Source organism: Phalacrocorax aristotelis, chromosome 17, assembly GCF_949628215.1.
Source record: "Phalacrocorax aristotelis chromosome 17, bGulAri2.1, whole genome shotgun sequence".
Lineage (NCBI taxonomy): Eukaryota > Metazoa > Chordata > Aves > Suliformes > Phalacrocoracidae > Phalacrocorax > Phalacrocorax aristotelis.
Window position 1 is genome coordinate 409,243 of NC_134292.1, and position 22,447 is coordinate 431,689.

The following is a 22,447-nucleotide window of genomic DNA, read 5'->3' on the forward strand; positions in this document are numbered from 1 at the left end:
TGAGCCAAGGCTCACAAGACCCTCAAATATTGCTACTGATGTGCCCAACGGACAGATCGAATGATAGAGACATCGAGACCCGAGTAAGGTATAGTAAGGGACACAGAAGACAAACTACAAAACCACATGGTAACACAGACTAAGACTGAGACCACCCTGCCTGGCAGACACTCATGTTTTGCAGAGAGGACCCCACAACCTCTCTCAGCCCTAATGTCTCCAATCTCTGATCAGTCAGATTTCACAACCCCTGCCTGACCCACCTGTGCTTCCCCCAGCTGACTGGCCACCTGCAAAGAGACAGCATCAGCCCCTCAGCTTCCCTTCCAAAATCTGGGGGCTCAAAAGCCATCCTTTAAAAAGGCCACACAGGCTACGTAGGATGGGGCTGCGGTCACACAGCTCCTCTTCTTCATCTCCGAACACACAGTGCCATCACTCAGCATCACACCACTCAATGCTGACCACTTCCACAACAGCCTCCTTGGAAGCACCATGAACTTCTGCTCGCCCACACTCTAATGAGGCTGGATTTCGTGGCCACCTCCACCTACGGTGCCTAGAGAACCAAAGAGACAAGGTGACCCCTACGCCCAACATCCCACCTACTCTCCTGAGAAACGCAAAAGCTCCATACCCAGCCGCAGGCAACGTACTCACCCTAACCCCAACCACAGCATCTCACCAGCAGGCCTATTGAGAGACCAAGTAAACAACTGAAACAGTAAACAGAACAACTAGTTAAAAACCCTAAAGTTCCAGCTTCAGTAGAGCCAGGAATTCCAGCAAAATAAAATGCACTTACAAGGAAAAAAAAACAGCAAAGCAAAAACCAAACCCCAGACAGAACACCATACCACTAAACCGTCTCACCGCCCCCTCAGCGCCCAAAACAGCATCCCGTGAGAAAACAAGCAAAGCAGGCCACAAGGGACCTTTCTAGTACAGATGCCGCCAAAGAGTGCCAAGCTCTGGAATCCTTACCTCAGGCAACGCCTCCGCTTCTCTAAACGCCAGAGCACGCCTGCCCGGGGGGCTGCGACCGCCCGAGGGAACACGGGAGCACCGACGCCAGAGGAGCCCAGGGGCAGCAAGAGCTGCCCGAGCCCCGGCTGGGGCTCTTCGACCCCCGGGCCCCGCCCCCGCCCTTCCCACAGCGCCCCGCGAAAGGGGCGGGCCGAGCCCCCCGGGGGGTGAAGGCCCCGGGAGCCGTACGAGAGCCGCCTGGAGTTCCCGGCACGGGAGGGAGGGGGCAGAGAAAACACCCAAACCGAGCCCCCCGAGCGGAGCAAACACAGGCTCGGGCTGTTGCCGGGGGGCGGGGCCTGTCGCTAAGGGGAGAGAGCCGGCACCGCCCCTCCGGCCGTCGCCTCGGGGCGGGGCCAGTTGCTAAGGTGGGCTACTGGTACACCCCCACCTGGGCCATCACCAGGGGGTGGGGCCTGTCGCTAAGGGGGGCTGCTGGTACCCACCCCTCCCGGGCCGTCGCCAGGGGTTGAGGCCCGTCGCTAAGGGGGAGAGAGCCGGCACCACCCTCCAGGCCGTTGCCAGGGGGCGGGGCCAGTCGCTATGGGGGGCTACTGGCACCGCCCCCCGGGCCGTGTCCAGGGGGCAGGGCCAGGCGGTAAGAGAGTAGATACGGGTGTCAGCACCGCGGTCAGCCGGCTGTCGTGAGCAGGCAGATTCTGAGGCTAAGGGCTGTGCCTTCAATGCCCTGCCTCCTCCCCGATGCCATCAACACATAGCGTGGGGTGTTGCTAAGTGGGGTGCAGAACTGAGCACAGCAAAATGTCGCTACAACCCCAGTGTTGGTGCGTCTGTGCAAGGGCTGCCAAGGGCCGGTGAGGCCCGGCAATAGCTTTTACTTTTGGTACCTTCATTTTTGGAGAAGTTAATGGATCTTTCCAATTACAGCTGTGGGCTCTGAAAACAGTGAGTGTCTTGGGAATTTTAGGTAGCCTCTGAAGTACAGATCAGTAATTACAGTGTGTCTCTGGAAGAGCTGCCAAGTGAAGGTCTGTATAAGAAATAACTTTCAGTCTTTGCACCTTTGATATGGGAGAAATCACTGGATGTTTCCAGTTTCGGAGCCAGGCTTTATATACAGTCAGTGCCTTCTAGACTATGGGCTATGGTGCTCAGACTCCCTCATGTTCAATGACTCTTTTGGGGGTCTCTAGTGATGGAGCTGCTCAGACCAGGATGACAAACTTATGATCCAGGAATTTTTCCAGGCTCAGTAAGATGCTGGGGGCACAGAGATTGTGTGGGTAGTTGGCACAGAAGGAGTGCCAACTCCTTCTGTAAGAGTAAGAAAAGCTCTTACCTGTAACACAGAAAACAGTGTTCAGACCATCCTCTGTGGCTTGCACAGATGGCACTTTTGAATATATAGATATATATTATGTATAAATTTAATTTTCCTCCCCAAAACCACACCTGATGACAGAAGCTCAGATTCACAGATGCCAAAGGATTGACTGGACCATTACCTATCAGACACCCCAGCTTACAGCTGCATCTGTCGCTTTCATAGGGGAAAGCCTTGGGAGATGATCTGAGATGGTGGTGCTGGTGGTGCAGGATTTTGAGTGTGCTGTATTTGATGAATGGACACGCAGCTGTACCAGGCTGCCTTGTGGGCATGGATGTCCTTCCTAACAGAGGGATGGTCCTGGACTTGGCCTCTTCCTTATTAGTCATGCTGATGTCCTGGTCATTGCCAGAAGCCACTGTCATTGAGAGCTGTCCTCAGGCCTTAAGAGCACAAAATCCTCTGTCACTGCAGCATCATGCAAAGTCCCACAGCATCCAGCTGTGTCTCACCCAATCAGCTGCTAATGCTGTTGTCCACAAGTAGCGTCTCAGGCCCAAGGTGCTGCCAGACAGCTCTGCAGAACCACAGACTCCTCTGCAGAGACATGCAAGCTGGTGCTGACATCCTCAGTTTTAACCTAGCTAAAAGTGCTGAATCTCCTTTCTCTGTCCCCCTCTATCTTCTCTTACTACACAGAAACCTTCAACATTTAAATTTCATCAGTGAAGAACACCAATGTTGAGGGATTAAGAGCACACCAAGAACAGTTTACACAAGCCCATCCAGTCAATATTCCCAGACCACCACCTGACTCCATAGAGAAAATATTCAGGGATGACAAGCCATCAGTGGTGTTGGGTGAGGTAGTTTGGACCTGGCTGCAGAGTGACATTTTCCTGCATCCCTTAGGCTGATGCAGGGAGCCATGGCCTAGTACTGCATCCCTCCAGCACAAGCCCCAACAACTGGAAGGCAGTAAAATGCTCCCCTGTGCTGATATAGGCATATGGGGGAGAGGGTCCTTGGGCTTGATGGTTCAGCCCAGGCACCATGCCTGCAGCAGTCACAGAGAAGGCTTGTACTGACTCCAGCCAGGAAGAATTGAACCACTGAAGTCAGGATCCAGTTCCCTAGATCATACTAACAGGCCAGAGGTCCCACCTCACCTCAACAGAAGGGTTCCCACTCCTCCATCAGCTCTCACACCTGACCGGTGGGGGAAGAGGCAGGGAACAGGCTTGAGATGTCCTAAAAGAATATGCTCCGCAAATGGTCAGGATACCAGCCAGTCCCTCTTGCTTTCCATCCTCTTGCCCAGGGTCCCCAGAAGAAAAGCATAATAGCCCCAGTCAATCTGTGCCTGATTCTGGCCACTGCTCATCTCTGGGCTTCTTCTCTATGTCCTGGAAAGCTTTTTGGAAAGTCAGGTTTGCATTTTGTGTTTGAAAACCCTCTTCTGCTCATTAGCGGATCTGGAAAGGGCCAAACCTGAAACCTAGAAATGGCAACATCCCTGGAGCATCTCCAGACACCTCCCTTGCCACAAATAATGACAAGTGAGGCTGGGGAGTCACCAGAGGTGCAGGGCTGGACAGGCTATGGGTTTTGGGGAGAAGACCTGATTTCTGCCATATCAGGGCACCTGGATAAGGGGCTGGAAGCATCTATGATGGTTTGTTGATGCATAGCCATCTGAAAGCGAAAATGGGGCCAAACTAGTCCTCTCAGGTGCCACCCAGGCCAGCCTCCTAGCCAGATGAGGGCTGTTCCAGTGCTACCTTTCTGCATTGTCTGGGACATGGGAAGACCCAACAGTCCAAACCACCCATGGAATTAGTGCCAGCCTCCAAGGGCTGCATAGAGGCTTTTTCCAGGGAGGAACACAGCACTTTGGCCAGGTGCAAGTGCCCAGAGATGTCACAGCTGTAAATCTGAAAACTGATTGACTTCAAGAAACTGGACTTTGGAGGGATAGGTCTTCTTCCTACCTAACACTGATGACTATCATGTAAGGAGCTCAGAGAACTGAGCTTCAGCACTGGTTATGAGTTGTGTTTGGGTATGGCAGACCCAATTGTCCTGGCATAGTGAACATTTTCCTCTGATATTCTGAGGTGTCCTCGTGAAAGGGTTGCATCTGAAGAGTAACTAATGCTATGTATGAGTTAGCATAAAACAAGCTACAGCTGGGGAAGGGAAATAATCTCACTGTGGTTTGGTCCTTTTGGCTTATGAGCTGCTGGGTAGAAAAGATGACTCCAGCACCCTTTGCACTGTGCTTGTGCTGCTGCTGTTGCTCACCCAACTGAAGTGAAGGGGTGACTTAAGACACCAGCTGACTATGCCACAAACTGAGGCCACGGGGGGGCAATGGACTCAAAATACCACTCTCTTATAGGTAATACTCATATGTAAATTACTTTTAACTAAAGGTTTATTATGCCACCTATGCTGATATGGCATGAAGCTGTTCGTTTAGTTGTGTTTGCTGCCTATACTTGGAAACACGGCATTTCAGCAGCACCACTCAGCAGACCCAGGATGATAAAACACAGCAGCCAGGGCTGATGTGGAAAAGAACTGCTAGACTTTATTTCCAAATGGCATTTCTAAGAACAAAGGAAGATACAATGGAGGATGTGGGAATGCATGGCCCGTGGGATCAGCATGGCAGGTCTGTGCTGGCGGCATCAGCGGAACAAGCGCCCACCAGAGGGAAGAGACGCAGAGGACTGTAATGGTTCAGCCTCAGTCGGCAACTAAACACCACGCAGCCGCTTGCTCATTCCCCCCACCCCGTGGGACAGAGAAGAGAATTGGAAGAGCAAAAGAACTTGTGGGTTGAGATAAGCACAGTTTAATAGTTACAATAAAATAATAATTATGATAATATTGATTATGATAATAATAACAATAATGATAATATAATAAAAAGGAAAAGGGAAAAAGGGAAAAAAAAAAACCCAGAAACACAAACAATACAAGCACTCACCACCCACCAACCGATGCTGCCGGTCCCCGAGCCACGATTACTGCCTCCCTCTCCCAGCCAGCTCCTCCCAGGAAACATACTGGGCATGACATTACATGATACAGAAGATCCCTTTGGCCAGTTTGAATCCGCTCTCTTAGCTGTGCCCCTCCCCTCCCGCCTTCTGGTACCCCCGGCAGAGCATGGGAAGCTGGAAAAGCCCTTGACCAGTACAAGCACTACCCAGCAACAACTAAAACATCGGTGGGTTATCTCAACATTGTTTTCATACGAAGTCCAAAGCACAGCACTATGCCAGCTAGAGTGAAGAAAATTAACTCTATCCCAGCTAAAACCATGACAAGGAGGCAGCTCCTGGCCAGGACCAGGAACAGTGAGCCCGGTGTGCCACCCAGACCCTCCACCCACCATTGCAGTTGCTTCAGTTCAGTGCCAGGACTCCAAGACATGAAATGCACCTACTGCCCTGGACTTTGCATCACACTGGTGTGGAGGACTCAGGCCCTGGACTCCCTGCACAGGGGCTCATACCTGGAAGGCATCATGGCAGGTTTCTCATGCTTGCCTCTCCCTCTAGCTCTGGCCAGTGAAGAGAAACTCTTGGTCCACAAGATGCAGCAAATTCCCAGACCACCTCTACTCTCTGCAGACTCTCAACACTGGCTTTTCTAGTCTACATGGTGCCTGCAGACAGTCTCAGTCCCACCTGCCCCTGAAGCAGGCACCAAAGGTCCTTCTAGCAAGGACCTGATATCCTTCAGTACCCTGAGATCCAGTATGTGGCCTCACCATGAGAGTGGATGGAGCACATGGCAAGCCCAGAAGAAACACAGTTCTGATCCACTGCAGCTCAGAGCATGCTGGCTGATGCCTTCCTCATGCTCCGTGCAGAAAATATCTCCCTGCCCCAGATCTATTTAATCCTTGAAAGGCTTCTTAACCCTGAGCAGATAAATAAAACCAAAAAAATCTTCCTTCACTCCCAGCATCACCAAAGTATACACAACTCCATATGACTTTTCTAAAGGGGTGTCCCAGCCCCACAGCTGTTGCTCTGCAGGAACAGAGTCAGGTGTATATCTGGAGGAAGGACCAGCCCAGTCTGTGGTTACAGCAACACCAGTACCAAGCCTTGCTCTCCTGGGAAGTGGGTGGCCAGCATGGGAGCAGCACTGCAGGGAAGTCCCCCTGCAACAAGACACCTTCACCCCATAACAGGCCATTTGGGGGACTGGTATGTTGAAGGATCTTCCTTTAGTCTACTGTTTTGCAGCGGCGACAGAGGAAGAACAGACTCTAGCGTGACAGACCAGGCAGCATGGGGAAAGGCTTTGTGAAAGCAATGCATCTAGCCAGGTGTCGTGGTTCACCCCCAGCTGGCAACTAAATACCATGCACCTGCTCGCTCAATCACCCCACCCCTGTGGGATGGGGGAGAGAAGCAGAAGAGCAAAAGCAATTGAAATACCCTCTCCTGAGTCAGTCTATGCCCAGGATGCATGGAGCCTCTGGGCCAGTCACCATGGGGTGCTTTTGCCACTCATTCCTGGTTAGGCTCACTTTGGCCTCCAATACAGTTAGCTCTTGGGATCCCCCTGTCACTCCAGCAATGCTGATGGGTTCTGCCCCTATATAGTTTGATGGCATTAAGGTGCACTGTGCGCCGGTGTCCACTAAAGCTTTATACTCCCGTGGGTCGGATGTGCCAGGCCATTGGATCCACACAGTCCCGTAAGCCCGGTTATCCCTTTCCTCCACCTGGCTGGAGGCAGGACCCCTCCAGTCCTGATCATAGTATTCGTCACTCACTTCTTGTAAATATGAATCACAGTGTCTCTATTAGGATCAGAAATAAAATCAGCGCTTCTGCTCCTCTGTCTGGGGAATTGCTTGCTGGAACCTGGAACAGCAGCTTTCCTGGAAGAACCCCCCTGAGTGACTGTTTTCCCTTGCAGCTCATGTACCCGTGCCTCTAGGGTCAAGGTAGGTTTTTCCATCCCACTTCTTCATGTCCTCTCCATGGTCACGCAGGTAAAACCATAGGGTGCCTCATGGTGTGTATCCTCTCTCTGGAGCAGAGGGACGCTTACTCCTAATGGCTGAGATACTGGTCCGTACCGCTGGGGAGTAGGACATACCTTCTTTGAGTTCCAGGACCTCCCGGGACAGTTTCTCCACAGCTGAGATGAGGGAGGAAGAGAGAGTTGCTTTGTAATCCCAGAGTCTGTCAATCACCTCTGCCACTGTTGGTGCCTTGCCATCTTTCCAGGACATTACTGCCAATGAGTTCCCATGCGACGATGGTGCGCGCTATACAAACTTCTGACACATGGGTTGTGTGCACTGGGCTTCGTCTGGATCTTTGGATGACTGTTGATCATCCAGGTCACTATAAATCACCTCAAGCACAATTAGTTCCTTCAGATACCGGATACCTTTCTCCATGGTCATCCATTTTCCTAGGCAAAATACAATATCTTCCTTGAAGGGATACCTTTCTCTCACACCGGACAGGAGTTGCCTCCAGAGGCTGAGGGCTTGTGTTCCTTTTCCAATTGCTTTGTCAATGCCCACTTCCCTAGAAAGAGATCCCAGTTGTCTGGCTTCCTTCCCCTCTAATTCCAGACTGCTGGCACCATTATCCCAGCATCGGAGCAGCCAGGTGACAATGTGCTCACCTGAACGATGGCCGAAATCTTTTTGCATATCGTGCAACTCACTCAAGGACAGGGATCGGGTAGTTTCTGTTTCTTGTACAAGTTCTTCCTCTTCCTCCTCCTCTCCTCATGATGGCCTTGCTTCTTCATCATCTCTTTCCAAATGAGTTGACTTTCTCTTCCAGGATTTCTTCTTGTGTATGGGGGCAACTGATACTGGCATGGGTTGATTCTCTACAACGCTTGTCACCGGGGTTGGAGTAGCCACAGCATCTGTCATGGGGGGTTGAGTGGCCGCAGTGCTTGTTGCTTTCCTTGTCTTTCTGTTTTTAGATACAGAGGCCTTCTCTTCCCCTTGGGGGTACTGAACAGTGTTAAACAGGGCTTGATAGGCATGGGCCAGGCCCCAGCCCATTGCAGTGATTTGTATCTCTCTGGGATGGCCAGGGTGACAACACACTTCCTCCAAATATTCTAATTTTTCAGGATTCTGCACTTGTTCAGGAGTGAAGTCCCACGTCACGGGGGGTGCCCACCGTCTTAGGCATTTGCCCACACTATCCCACATACCCTGCCACGCATAGCTATCGAGCCTTGGGGCAGATCTCTGAATGATATTCTTAAATTGCTTATTAACCTTAGACAGAGCTGAAACCGTCTGCCAAAGCAATACCAACAGGTGTATCTTAACTCTCCAAGGATATTCAAGATACTGAAAAGTTGTTGTAATAAAGGAGGAGGCATTATATACAATGGCAGCTAAGGTGCTGTTCTGTATTTCCTCCATAAAAAACCTATCAGAGGAGGAGGTATAATTGCTAATTGTATCCATGAGGTGGTACCTAAAGTACAGTAATGCCTTCCATGGAAGACCCAAATAACAAATAACGGTCAAGGCCAGTGTTTTAATAACAAATCTCCTAGGTAAAACATCTCTAATCACTGCAGAGCACAGCAAACTACAAAAACCAACAGCAATTTTTAATGTATACTTCAAAATCAGCATGGTGTAGATTGGATAAACTATATTGAAAACAGATGACTCAATGCTGTGACCAGCAACTGCTATTATTTCAAACCCTTCATGCCCCACGTTGAGCACCAAAATGGACTGTCGTGGTTCAGCCCCAGTTGGCAACTAAACACCACGCAGCCGCTTGCTCGCTCCCCCCACCTCTGTGGGATGGGTGAGAGAATCAGAAGAGCAAAAGCAAAAAAAAAACTTGTGGGTTGAGATAAGCACAGTTTAATAGTTACAATAAAATAATAATTATGATAATATTGATTATGATAATAATAACAATAATGATAATATAATAAAAAGGAAAAGGGAAAAAGGGAAAAAAAAAAACCCAGAAACACAAACAATACAAGCACTCACCACCCACCAACCGATGCTGCCGGTCCCCGAGCCACGATTACTGCCTCCCTCTCCCAGCCAGCTCCTCCCAGGAAACATACTGGGCATGACATTACATGATATAGAAGATCCCTTTGGCCAGTTTGAATCCGCTCTCTTAGCTGTGCCCCTCCCCTCCCGCCTTCTGGTGCCCCCGGCAGAGCATGGGAAGCTGGAAAAGCCCTTGACTAGTACAAGCACTACCCAGCAACAACTAAAACATCAGTGTGTTATCAGCATTGTTTTCATACAAAGTCCAAAGCACAGCACTATGCCAGCTAGAGTGAAGAAAATTCACTCTATCCCAGCTAAACCCATGACAATGACACCAGGGACAAAGCCAAGGTGGACAGCTAACCTTCATCCATAGTGTCCTTCGGAAAAGACTTTCTATCTTTAATGCTTTGGGTGTTAGCATATACTGTTGGATTACTCATTCTCAAGCCTATTCCTTTATGGAAGAAGAGCCCAGGGGAGCCAGGGAAGCCTTAGGAGGTTGCAGTCTCCTGGTAGCCAAGTATACACCCTATGATGTTCATACAACACATTGCTGTGATGCTGGTGGTGGCTGGCTCTCACTGAGAGACACACACACATATATCCATGCTGTTTGCACTGCTGTTGCAGTCCATTTCTCTCCACTGATCTAAAGTCCCCAAACTGGCACAGGCCAAAAAGTGGCCCCTCTCCCCACTCCAGGTTGAAAAGCTTCCCTTATTTTCAGTCTTCTACTTCATGAGGCTTTGCTTCCCCCGGCTGACAGTGTCCAACTGGGATGAAGGTATTTGCTGAGCAGTTTACTGTTGAGGAGGAGGTTTCATGTGCAAATAAATCAATATCCCACAAAAGCACAATGGAACCTCTGGGGAATGACGAGCTGTAGATGCCCCCTGGAGATGTGGCTGAGCTGGTGACCCTGGTGCCATTCAGTGCATTTCATGCCAGCTCCCAATTCCTTATGATCCCTGGTGAAAATGCACCATGATCCTCCGCTACAACTCTGTCCCAGCATATCACTGGCACTCCCTTGTGCAGACATTATGGCACAGAGACATTGGGCTATATACGGCACCAAATCCAGCTCCAAGAGCTTGAGATGTGGCCTCAGGTAGGTCTACCACTAGGTAGGAGAACAGTCTTCAAGCTGTAGGTTGAAGGCCCACTGGGCTGAACACTGTACAAATACTTTTTGGTGGGCAGATGAATGAGCCTTGCTCCAAGAGCTTACAGTCTACAAGGACAGAGCCACAGGTCCACCACTATACAGACCTTACACCTATTTACACCCACAAACATTTTGGTCCCAGAAGAACATGTCTTTCAGACTAATGGCCCAGCAATCAGCTGATCTGGGGGAGCATCTCAACTGCTCACCTACTTCCCTTAATTTGCAATGCCATACCATTTTTAGCCATTATCCTTTCCACTTCTCGTTTGGATCGGCAGCCCCAGCACCCTCCTCTGGCCAACAGAAGAAAACACGATATCAAAACAAAGTCCTTTCCTGGCTGCCTGAGCCCTGGGGCCCGCAAGGGTGTCCCACATCACCAAGGAAGCAATGTGTGCTAGGCCAGATAGGGAAATGGGTGAGATGCTGGATAATCCTGGACCCAGATCTCCTCCCTTTCGGCCTCACAAGTTGTTGGCACTGTGCTCGTCACCATGTTTGCAGCAAGATGAGAAGCAGTGAGGCAGACCCCTCTGCCTTTAAAACCCAGTCAAGGACGGTGGGGAGAAATCCAGACTGCCATGATGCTGGGACATGTGTTTGACAAAGCTTTTCTAGAGGAGATATTAGTTAGTTAGTTCCCATCTCAATAAGGCACACCCTCCCCATTGCCTCGGCTGGCGCAGGTTGGCACTCTGTGGATGGCCCTGGCTGACTCCAAAACCTTGGCAGATGCCTCCATGCCTGGCTGAGCCCCGAGCATGATGCCAGGATACCCAGCCAGAGACCTTACAGAGCATACCTGTTCCAGCAAGGCTGCTGGACAGGTCCTTTAAGGCTTTGAAATATAAGGTGACCCTGAGGCTCACCAAGCACCCCAAAGCCCCTCTCCTTCACACTGCACAGACCCCAGCCCCCCAAGAGGCGATTCCCCAAGGCCATGGGAATGGAGAAGGGAAAGACCCTGGGTCTGGGGGGCACAGGGAAGCAGGAGAGGACAATGTTTCTGTCAGACACTTGGAAAGCATCCTCAAGGGAATTCAGGTCCCTTCAGTATCATTTGCTTTTAACAAGGAAACAGACAAAGGCAGCTCAGTGTTCTAATTACATCTGGTAAAAACTTAGCTAGGAAAAAACACACCCTTTGTAAGTCCCTTCTCCATTTTTAACCATGTTTTCCATCCAAGAAATTCAAAACCAAGACTATGATTAAATAAATCCAGGGCATCACTTAGCTTTTACCTTCCTCACCTTCTTCACTCCTGACTCCCCCAAACAGTTAATTTACAGTTTAGGTGATTCTCTGCCAAGTCTCACAGGAGGCAGGCAGCTCAGCCTGAAAGATGATTATCCTTTCTAGGCTCCAGGCCCTCCAGAATGTCCTCCAACTCATCCAGGATTTCAGAGAAAGACGGCCTCTTAAATGCATCCACCTGGAATGAGAAGAGAATGCTGAAGAGGACACCCCAGACAGGAGGTGGGTGCTCTGCAGCAGCTCTGCTGGGTCCCCCAAGGTTGGGCAACAGCATCCATCCATTATTAGCACTGGTCTGAGCCACACACCTGCTGGTGGAACCTTCTGGCATCACCACTTGGTGATCCAGACCCAGGCTGCTGCAAATGAGCAGTTGCAGGACAGGTCCCATAGTAGAGTACAGCTGCAGCAAAGGCAGCAAGATGCTGAAAACCAGCCTGATATACCCCTACCTGGATAGTGTGTGGGAACTGCTCATGCCAAAGCCTACCCAAATGGTGCTGGGGCAGGCATTGTATGGGGAAAGGCTGCAGGTAGGTATCAGGAGGGTGATGTACCATTCCCTGAGCTACTTCAAGACAGTCAGGATCTAACTGTCTTGTCTCCCTGATGTAGCTCATCCTCAGTGGACTGTGATCCCCCAGCATTCCCAGTGCCATTGGGGTGTACCCTAAGTGACAGACATGGCCTGGGGCACCCCCCCATCCTGCACCCCCATTGTGCCATCCTGGGGCTGCCCATTGTGCCTGACCCCATGGAGGCAGCCTGGGAAGCTGCACCAGAAACTCCCGAAAATTGCACATCACACGAAGGCAGAGAAGAACAGCCCCAAGGGCCATTTCTGGCAGAAGCCCATTATTATATCAACTTGCATTAGGAAGCTTGTATCAGAGATACAAGATCTGAATGCAGATAAATCTAAGCCAGTTGCTGACATGAACCGCTGAGGGCAAGTTATTCACACATCCTCGGGACCCATGCAAGGATTTACTTCCACTTGCTGCCTTGAGCTCCTAACGATTAGGTGCATTATGATCACCCAGCTTCTCCACTCTACCTGATTACTGCCTTTGTTTTTCTCTTCCTTTCAGATATTAACTTGAATCTTCTTCTCTCTGCTCTGCTTCCTGGGGGCAACATGGGGAGGCCCCAGCTTTCACCATTACCTTTTATGCTAAAGCAAGAAAGGTGAAGATATCATGTTCTGATGATATCTGAAATGCCAGAGCTAGTAAGAGCGAGGCACTGCCCTCCAGAGAGGATCAGCTGGGTGCCTCTGCCTGCAGCCAGGCTTCAGGAGGAATTGGACATCATCACCAAGCTGCTTCCCACTATGGGGTCGACATGTAAGGGAACAGGCAGGATCTTGGGATGTTTTGGGCTGTAATACACAAACTAAACACTTCTCCTAGGGGCACAACTGCACGGTGGATGAAAGCATACTGCTGGCCCAGGAATATCTCATCACATCACAGCTCAAGAGGCAGAGCCCTGTGTGCTAGCACTGAGAGCAGGAGGTTCAAGCTCTCCAGAGTTCACAAGAATGTCTGTCTCTGTCATACAAGTGTGATACAAATCCAATAAAACCAAAGAAAAAAAAAAAGTGCAAGAATCTCACCTGACAGCAGCTAGCAGTGAGGTCCATCACACGCTTGGGACATTTGCTGATCATCCCTTGGAAGGCAGCAACATCCAAGCCATAGTCCTGTAAGGAAGGGGGAAGTGTATGTAGAAAAGACTTCAGCTATAAAGTCAATTAAAAGCTCTTTATCCTTATCAAGGTGTTAAAGTGCAAAATGTTCACGGTTTAAAGCTTTTAGGGTCTCCATCACAGCTATTTTACTGACAGCTATGCAAAGATACCAGGGCACCATCAGCTCTGGCAGGACTGCACAGATGGTAAATCATTAGCAGAGCTGGGAGACTGCAGCATCCTTCTGCTTGCTCTGTGCTATCCCTACAGGGCAGTTTGTGTCCTCCTGGAAAAGCTCAGACTAAGGCAAGAAGGGCCACAAAGGCAGAAACCAGTAGAGGAACCAGCACCAGGTACTGTGCAGTGGCTGCCAAGGACAGGAACTGCAGATAAGCTGGACGTCCAACAGCAAATGGGAGTTGAAGGGTCCAGCCACCTGGTTCCATAACTTTGTCCCTCCAAACTTCAGAGTCTCTGATATGTAATCCTCCTTCATCTTGTGAAAACAGATGGAGCATTATTTCCTGTTCAGTCTCACAGAAACATGGAATAATCGCTGGTCACTGCAGGTTCTTTGCATTGCTCCTTGGAAAGCAGCAATTTCCTGTTTTCCTGCTGGATTTTTCATCCCTGTTCACAGTAAATTTTCCCTTCCCACTTTGTGGAAGGGAATTTTGCAAATGTTAAAACAAAAAAGGCCATGTTTTTGGGGAAGGCCACTGTTTGTAAATGAACTGTGTACTAACTGCAACATATTTGAAAATAAATGTTTGTGATAAAAGTTGTGTTTAACCTGCTATGTCAGTGGAGAAGCTGAAATGTCAAAGTGAAACAGTCCTGGTTAACAGGGGAGGTCCCAGGTGGCTGGAGGCTTGCTGATGTGACGCCCATCTACAAGAAGGGCCGGAAGGAGGATTCAGAGAACTACAGGCCTGTCAGCCTGACCACGGTACCAGGGAAGATTACGGAGTGATACATCTTGAGTGAGCTCACACGGCACATACAGGACAGCCAGGGGATCAGGCCCAGCCAGCATGGCTTCATGAAAGGCAGGTCCTGCCTGACCAACCTGATCTTCTTCTATGACTGGGTGACACGCCTAGTGGATGAGGGAAAGGCTATGGATGTTATTTACCTGCACTTTAGCTGGTAGACACTGTCTCCCACATCATCCTCCTAGAGAAGCTGGCAGCTCATGGCTTGGATGGGTGTAGTCTTTGTTGGGTAGAAACCTGGCTGGATGGCCAAGCCCAGAGAGTTGTGGTGAACAGAGCTAAATCCAGCTGTCGGCCGGTCACAAGCAGGCTTCCCCAGGGCTCAGTACTGGGGCCAGTCTTGTTTAATATCTTTATCAATGATCTGGATAAGGGGATTGAATGCGCCCTCAGTAAGTTTGCGTATGTCACTAAGTTGGGCAGGAGTGTCCATCTGCTCGAGGGTAGGAAGGCTCTACAGGCTGGATTGATGGGCTGAGGTTTAACAAGGCCAAGTGCCGGGTCCTGCCCTTGGGTCACACCAACCCCAGGCAAACGCTGCAGGCCTGGGGCAGAGGGGCTGGGAAGTGCCCGGCGGAGAAGGCCCTGGGGGTGCTGGCTGACAGCCGGCTGGGCATGAGCCAGCAGTGCCCGGGTGGCCAAGGAGGCCACCAGCCCCCGGGCTTGTGTCAGCCCTGGTGTGGCCAGCAGGAGCCGGGCAGGGATGGGGCCCCTGTGCTTGGCCCTGGGGAGGCCCCACCTCGAATGCTGGGCTCAGGTTTGGGCCCCTCGGGACAAGAAGGCCCTTGAGGGGCTGGAGCGTCTCCAGAGAAGGGCAGCGGGGCTGGGGCAGGGTCTGGAGCACAAGTGTGCTGGGGGGCGGCTGGGGGAGCTGGGGGTGTTTAGTCTGGAGAAGAGGAGGCTGAGGGGAGACCTTATTGCTCTCTACAACTACCTGAAAGGAGGGTGTAGTGAGGTGGGGGTTCGTCTCTTTTTGCAAGTAACTAGTGATAGGACGAGACGAAATGGCCTCAGGTTGCATCAGGGGAGGTTTAGACTGGAGATTAGGAAAAATTTCTTCACTGAAAGAGTGGTCAGACATTGGAACGGGCTGCCCAGAGAGGTGGTGGAGTCACCATCCCTGGGGGTGTCCAAAAAACACACAGATGTGGCACTTTGGGACATGGTTTAGGAGGCAAGGTGGTGTTGGGTTGGCAGTTGGACGTGATGATCCTAGAGGTCTTTTCCAACATTTATGATTCTATGAAACAAAGTATTTGGAACTAAGGTCACTAAACAGAAGTACTTAATCTCAAATTGTTGATCTAACAAAAGCTTTGAAACTATAGATGCATTGAACTCTTGTGCACTGAAAATTCTGAGATCAGATTTTTCTCATGGAAAACCTCTAGAGAGAAACCTGAGTGTCAACACATGCACGTGGGTACAGGTCTGTTTGGTCCAGAGAGAAGCCACAATCAAGTACCATGGACAAAACACCATTAGATTTGGCTGCAGGAATCATTACCTGAGTCCTGGGAAGCACTTCTGGGTCAGCTGGGATCCTGCCCAGGATTTCACAGAGGACAATGCCAAAGGAAAATACATCCACCTGCAGGAGGGGTGGGAGAGCGGGAGGTAAGATAGGCATGCACAGAGCAAAGCATGACAAAGGAGAGTACCAATGACAAGGTCCTTCCATTAGTTACGCAAAAACCCATCAAAAAAGCCCATTGGAGATGGAGGCAGCAAACCCCTAAACTTCCTCTGGGCTTCTGAACCCACCAGAAACACCACAGTCCCACTTTGAGTCCAGCCTCATCTTCAGGAAGCCTGGCCCCATCCTCTTGTTCAATGTGTCCAGTGCTCCTACCACAGCTCCCCCCATAGATCCTGCAACAGGCTTATCAGGCTGTAAATCATCAAGTATCTTCCTCAGAGAGGCTTCACTGTGTTTGTCCACAGTAGCAAGCCATTTCCCTAAAAGTTTATCTTAACAAGGCCACATAAGGAACTTCCGAAATGCTAAGCAGTGCAAAGGTCCGGGTAGCAGGGCAATGTTTCCCAGGGAAAGAGGGAAGGGCTTTTCTGCTGTTAGGACACATCACCAGCAAGCAGAGGAGAAAACCCCCATGCTCGCTCAGGAGCTCTGAAGATGAACAAAGAGCTGGGAAGCAGTGCCATACCTTCCGGTCATAGGGCTCTCCCCGCAGCATCTCAGGAGCCATCCAGAAAGCAGAGCCCACCAGAGACAGCTTCCTCTCCACATCCTTCACAGGCAGCTCCACCACCTCCCTGGCCAGCCCAAAGTCAGTCACCAGTGCCTCGCGGCCCCGCGGTGTCACTCGAATGAGGCAGTTCTGAAAGGAGCCCATGGGGCATGGCATGAAACACCTGGCAAGGAAGGGCCTGGACACTTCACTGAGTGGCACCTCAGTGGCTCTCAGCCCCACCTCGCCGTTAAGGCTTTCCCCTCTCCAGAGACCTGCATCCTGGCAGCAGACATGGAGTGTGCAAGGCACAATAGGGATGGACCAATCACATCTGAAGCCAGGAAAACTCCTTTGAAGGTGTTCAACAGACATGATGATCCACATTCTTTTATCTGAAAGAGACCTCAAAATCACAGAATCACAGAATGGCAGGGGTTGGAAGGGCCCTCTAGCAATCATCTTGTCCATTCCCCCCTGCTTGAGCAGGCACCCCCAGAGCAGGGGCACAGGACCGCGTCCAGGCGGGGTGTGAATGTCTCCAGGGAAGGGACCCCACAGCCTCTCTGGGCAGCCTGTGCCCCTGCTCTGGCACCCGCACAAGAAAGAAGTTTTTTCTCATATTTAAGTGGAACTTCCTGTGTTCCAACTTGCACCCACTGCCCTTGGCCTGTCATTGGGCACTATTGAAAAGAGTCTAGTCCCATTGTCCTGACACCCACCCTTTAGATATTTATAGGTATTGATAAGATCCCCCCTCAGCCTTCTCTTCTCCAGGCTGAACAAACCCAGGTCTCTCAGCCTTTCCTCATAAGGGAAATGCTCCAGTCCCCTGATCATCTTGGTAGCTCTCTGCTGGACTTGCTCAAGCAGTTCCCTGCCCTTCTTAAACTGGGGTGCCCAAAACTGAACACAGTACTCCAAATGCAGTCTCACTAGGGCAGAGTAGAGGGGAAGGATAACCTCTCTCAACCTGCTGGCCACACTCCTTTTAATGGACCCCAGGATGCCCTTGGCCTTCTTGGCCCCAAGGGCACATTGCTGGCTCACGGTCAGCTTGTTGTCCACCAGCACTCCCAGGTCCTTCTCAACAGGGCCGCTTTCCAGTAGTTCAGCCCCCAGCCTGTACTGGTGCATGGAGTTGTTCCTCCCCAGGGGCAGGACCTTGCACTTGCTTTCGTTGAATTTCATTAGGTTCCCCTCGGCCCAGCTCTCCAGCCTGTCCAGGTCTCGTTGGATGGCAGCACAGCCTTCTGGTGCATCAGTCACTCCTCCCAGCTCTGTACCATCAGCAAACTTGCTGAGGTTACACTCTATCCCATTGTCCAGGTCATTGATTAATATATTGAACAGGACTGGACCCAGTACAGACCCCTGGGGAACACCACTAGTTATGGGCCTCCAACCAGACTGCCTTGTTGATCATGACCCTCTGAGTTCAGCCTTACTGAAGTCAAGATAGACAACATTGACTGCTCTCCCTTGACTGCTCTCCCTTCATCCACCCAGCCAGTCGCGCCATCATAGAAGGCTATCAGGTTGGTCAAGCATGATCTTCCCTTGGTGAATCCATGTTGAGTACTTCTGACAACATTCTTTTCTTCTACATGCCTAGAGATGACCTCCAGGATGAACTCTTCCATCACCTTTCCAGGGATGGAGGTGAGGCTGACTGGCCTATAGTTTCCCAGGTTCTCTTTCTTGCCCTTTGTGAAGACTGGAGTGATATTTGCTTTCCTCCAGTCTTCAGACACCTCTTCTGTCCTCCATGACCTTTCAAAGATGATGGAGACTGGCTCGGCATCCACAAGCTCCCTCAGCACTCATGGGTGCATCCCATCAGGGCCCATGGATTCATGAGGATCCAGTTTGCCTCTAACCCAGTCCTCCTCAACCAAGGGAAAGTCTTCCTTTCTCCAGACTTTCTCTCTCCCCTCTGGTGGCTGAGATGCCTCAGGGCCAGCCTTAGCAGTAAAGACTGAAGCAAAGCAGGCATTCAGTAACTGCCTCCTCTGCATCCTGCGTCAGCAGGTCCCCCCACCTCATTCAGCAGCAGGCCCACAGTTTCCCCAGTCTTTCTTTTACTACTGATGTATTTAAAGAAGCCCTTCTTGTTCTCCTTGACATCCCTTGCCAGATTTAGTTCCAAGTGGGTCTTGGCCTTCCTTGTTGCATCTCTGCATACCCTGACAAAACTCCTATGTTCTCCCCAAGTGGCCAGTCCCTTTTCCACATACTGTGAACCTCCCTCTTCCATTTGAGTTTCACTAGAAGCTCTTTGGTCACCCATGCAGGTCTCCTGGCTCCTTGGCTTGACTTCTTCCTCACAGGGATGCACCAATCTTGAGCTTGGAAGAAGTGGTCCTTGAATATTGACCAGCTCTCTTGGACCCCCCTGCCTTCTAGACCCCCAACCCATGGGGTTCCTCCAAGCAGGTCTTTGAAGAGGCCAAAGTTGGCCCTCTTGAAGTCCAAGGTTGTAATCCAACTTGTTGCCCTGCTTCTACCATGCAGTATCCTGAACTCGACCATCTCATGGTCACTGCAGCCAAGGCTACCCCCAACTCTCACATCCTCAATCAGCCCTTCCTTGTTCGTTAGTATAAGGTTGAGCAGCACATCTCTCCTTGTTGGGTTCTCCACTGCTTGCATCAAAAAGTTGTCCTCGATGCTCTGCAGGAACCTTCTGGATCGCGCATGGCTCGCCGTGTTGCTTTTCCAGCAAATATTCAGGGTGGTCGAAGTCCCCCACTAGGACCAGGGCCTGCGATTGTGAGGCTACTTCCAGCTGTCTGTAGAAGGCGTCATCAACTACCTCTCTTGATCAGGTGGCCTGTAGCAAACACCCACAACAGTGTCACCCATATTTGCCTGTCTCTTAATTTTTACCCACAAGCTCTCAACTCTTTCTCCTTCCATTCCAAGGCAGAGCTCGATGCATTCCATCTGCTCCCTCACATAAAGAACAAATCCCCCACCTCACCTTGCTAGTCTGTCTTTCCTGAAAAGCCTGTAGCCATCCATGACCACATTCCAGTCACGTGAGCTATCCCACCATGTCTCTGTGACTGCAGTCAGATCATGGCCCTGAGACCACACACAGACATCTAGTTCCTCCTGTTTGTTCCCCATGCTGTGTGCATTGGTGTACAGGCATTTCAGAAAAGTACTTGAGCATACAGGTTTCCCTGGAGGGGTGCACAAGGACCCACTATAGCCATGCACACCCTTCAGGTGGTTGGTCTCCTGGTTTTCATCTCGTGAGGCAGCTAAGGCACCTTTATCAGTGCACTGGTTGACCTGTCTTATTCCCCCATTGTATGTGATGGCATTAGCATTGCCACTTTGGCCCCCACCCACCAAGTCCCTCAGTTTAAAGCCCTCCTCACCAAGTTGGCCAGTCTGCTGCCAAAGATTCCCTTACCCCTTCCAGACAGGTGGATTCCATCCCTACCTAGCAGGCTATGGTTGCTGAAGAATGTCCCATTGTCATAAAAGCCAAAACCCTCAAGTCAATACCAGCCACATAGCCAGGAGTTGATTTGCATTATTTGCCTATTTCTAGTTGCCCATTTTTTTCCAACAGGTAAGATGGAGGAGAAGATAACTTGGACACCAATATTTTTCACTTACTTCCCCAGGGCTTTATAGTCTTCCTTAGTTCTGCCCAGGCTCTGGCTTGCAGAGTCATTTGTGCCCACATGGAAAAGTAGCAGCAGATAGTAATCTGTGCTCTTGACAAGTTGTGGCACCCTCTCAACGATATCTCGGATCTTAGCTCACGGAAGGGAACAAACCTCTTGTGACCCCGTCAGGTCGGCAGATGGGTGCCTCAGTGCCTTTTAAAAAGGAGTCACCCACTATGAGCACTTGTCTCTTCTTTTATGGCATCCGCTCTCTCTGTTGGTGCAACTGCACCTTGCAGACCTTGCTCGTGATTGTCTGCAGCCACTAAAACTTCAAATCTGTTGTTGGTAGTGATGCTGGAGGGTAGGGGTTGAAGCAGAGCCCTGCTTTTGTGGGACACCAGGGTCCAAGGTGCCTTGTTCTCAGTGGCGTCCGCTACAAGAACGTGGTTCTGAAACCGCCTATCTACCTCTGCCTCGGCTCTATTAATATTACACAGCCTTCTAACTGTCTCCTGCAACTCAGCCACGTGGCACAACAGATCATCCACCTGTGCACACCTTGTGCGGGTTCTTACCTTCACACCAGGAGAAGGGTCAGGGCACTCGTTGCAATCTACCTACTGTACTGAGGCCTCCTTCCTTACCAGTTCCGTCTGGGTGGATGCATCTGACACCTCTGGGGCTTTTGCCATGGGAACACTGGTTTTAGCTCTGCAGCAAGTGCTCACCATCCTGGCAGAGACCTAGAGAACTTCCCTGGGCTGTGGGCCTACAAGCTGGATTCAGCCCCCTCCCTGCTCACCCTGCCTGTGCAACCTGCCGCACAAACTGCCCCGTCACGCCCTGGCTGACATGCCACACGCTGTTTGCCTGTCCTGTTTGCTCGCACTCCCTAGGGGCCGTTTAAATCTCCTGCAGTTGCTTGTGGCAATGTCCAAGCCACGTCAGCCTTGCTCACGAGAGGTGCTGGGACCTGGCAGGCTGCGCTGCTCTTCCGCAGGCTTCTCTGGCTTCAGGAACCCCCTTGTCTGCCCCAATCTAGTGCCCAGCCATGGAACTTACCGTTGCCACTGCTGCATTCATCACCAACTGGCCAAAAAGTACATGTCAACCCTCTTCACCATTCAGGCAAAGGCAGTCAGGATCACAGCCACAGCCCTTAACTGCCCTTGGCTACACACCCCTAACACAGCTTGCTGGAGGAATTCCTATAAAATTATCTTAAGGTGTCTCAAAACCCCAGCGGTTTCAGCCTGTTCCCCAGAATTTCCTCCTTGGCTTCTGCTCCCAGGGAACTAGCAGAAACGACAGGCACCTTCTCCAGATGGCTCTCACTAACAACTAGATTTCAAGTGAGCAGATACACAGTTCTCTCCTGTATCTTCATCCATCATCACTGCAGGCTTCCTAGGTTTCCCTGTGGAATGATGACCTTCTTTCAATGTTGAATCACCTCAGCGAGACAAAAGGAACAAGCAGGGGCCTTCGGCACTTTCCACAAGCAGATCTGGAAAGCTCCTGAGCTCATCAGTCACCACCAAATAGGAAATTACATCTCACCTGACTTCAGAGTACACTGGCCAAGAAACCCATGGTCAGAGTGAACCAGGTTCTTGCCCTGTCCTTGCGATTTCGTGGTTAGTAACTGAGCCAAGTAAACAGCCAGAAATTACAAAGGTGAGTTTCATTCCTGTGCTGATGTCTTGAGAGACTGTAATGCTTGACTGGCTTCCCCACTGCCAACCTTCATCAATATTTCAAGTTTCTCTTGAAAAGCTCACAGAGCACCAAAAATATGGCTTGTATGAGATACACCACTACCTATCCAGCATCAACTGCAAGGACTTGCAGGCTCCATTTCCATGAATGACCAAGCCAGCCTCTGGCATCAGCTGACACAGATATGGTCCAGGCTGGTGGCCAACCCCTCAGCTCACCTTCCCTGTGATATCATGGACATGCTGCAGATCCATCTGAGGTTTGGATAGTTTTGGCCAAGAGAGATCAGGTGCTGCCCCACCACATTCCTACTGCCATACCAGTGGCAGAGGAAGAGCCACATCAAAGTCATGGACAAATCTGAGAATGGCAAAGCCCCAGTGCTATTCCTGCCCCCATCAAGCAGCATGAGCCCACGCTGAGGAAAGCAGCCT

The 22,447-nt window shown here is 50.7% G+C and overlaps 1 protein-coding gene and 1 long non-coding RNA gene across 3 annotated transcripts in view; both read right to left on the reverse strand.

Moving 5' to 3' along the window:
• Positions 1–1,373, reverse strand: part of LOC142065822 (uncharacterized) — a 29,437-nt gene extending 28,064 nt beyond the window's left edge. Inside the window, exon 1 of one of the 2 annotated variants that reach the window (XR_012663546.1) lies at positions 985–1,373. This is a non-coding gene — a long non-coding RNA (uncharacterized LOC142065822). The remainder of the gene's footprint in view (positions 1–984) is intronic. The other variant, XR_012663547.1, reaches the window with a different exon arrangement.
• Positions 1–22,447, reverse strand: part of LOC142065821 (protein ELYS-like) — a 91,867-nt gene that overhangs the window by 47,713 nt on the left and 21,707 nt on the right. The window contains exons 6-9 of the mRNA XM_075112494.1: positions 16,941–17,060; positions 16,642–16,815; positions 15,984–16,067; positions 13,407–13,493 (exon numbers count right to left, since the gene is read on the reverse strand). Of these exons, the coding sequence (XP_074968595.1) occupies positions 13,407–13,493; positions 15,984–16,067; positions 16,642–16,815; positions 16,941–17,060 (465 nt within the window). The remainder of the gene's footprint in view (positions 1–13,406; positions 13,494–15,983; positions 16,068–16,641; positions 16,816–16,940; positions 17,061–22,447) is intronic.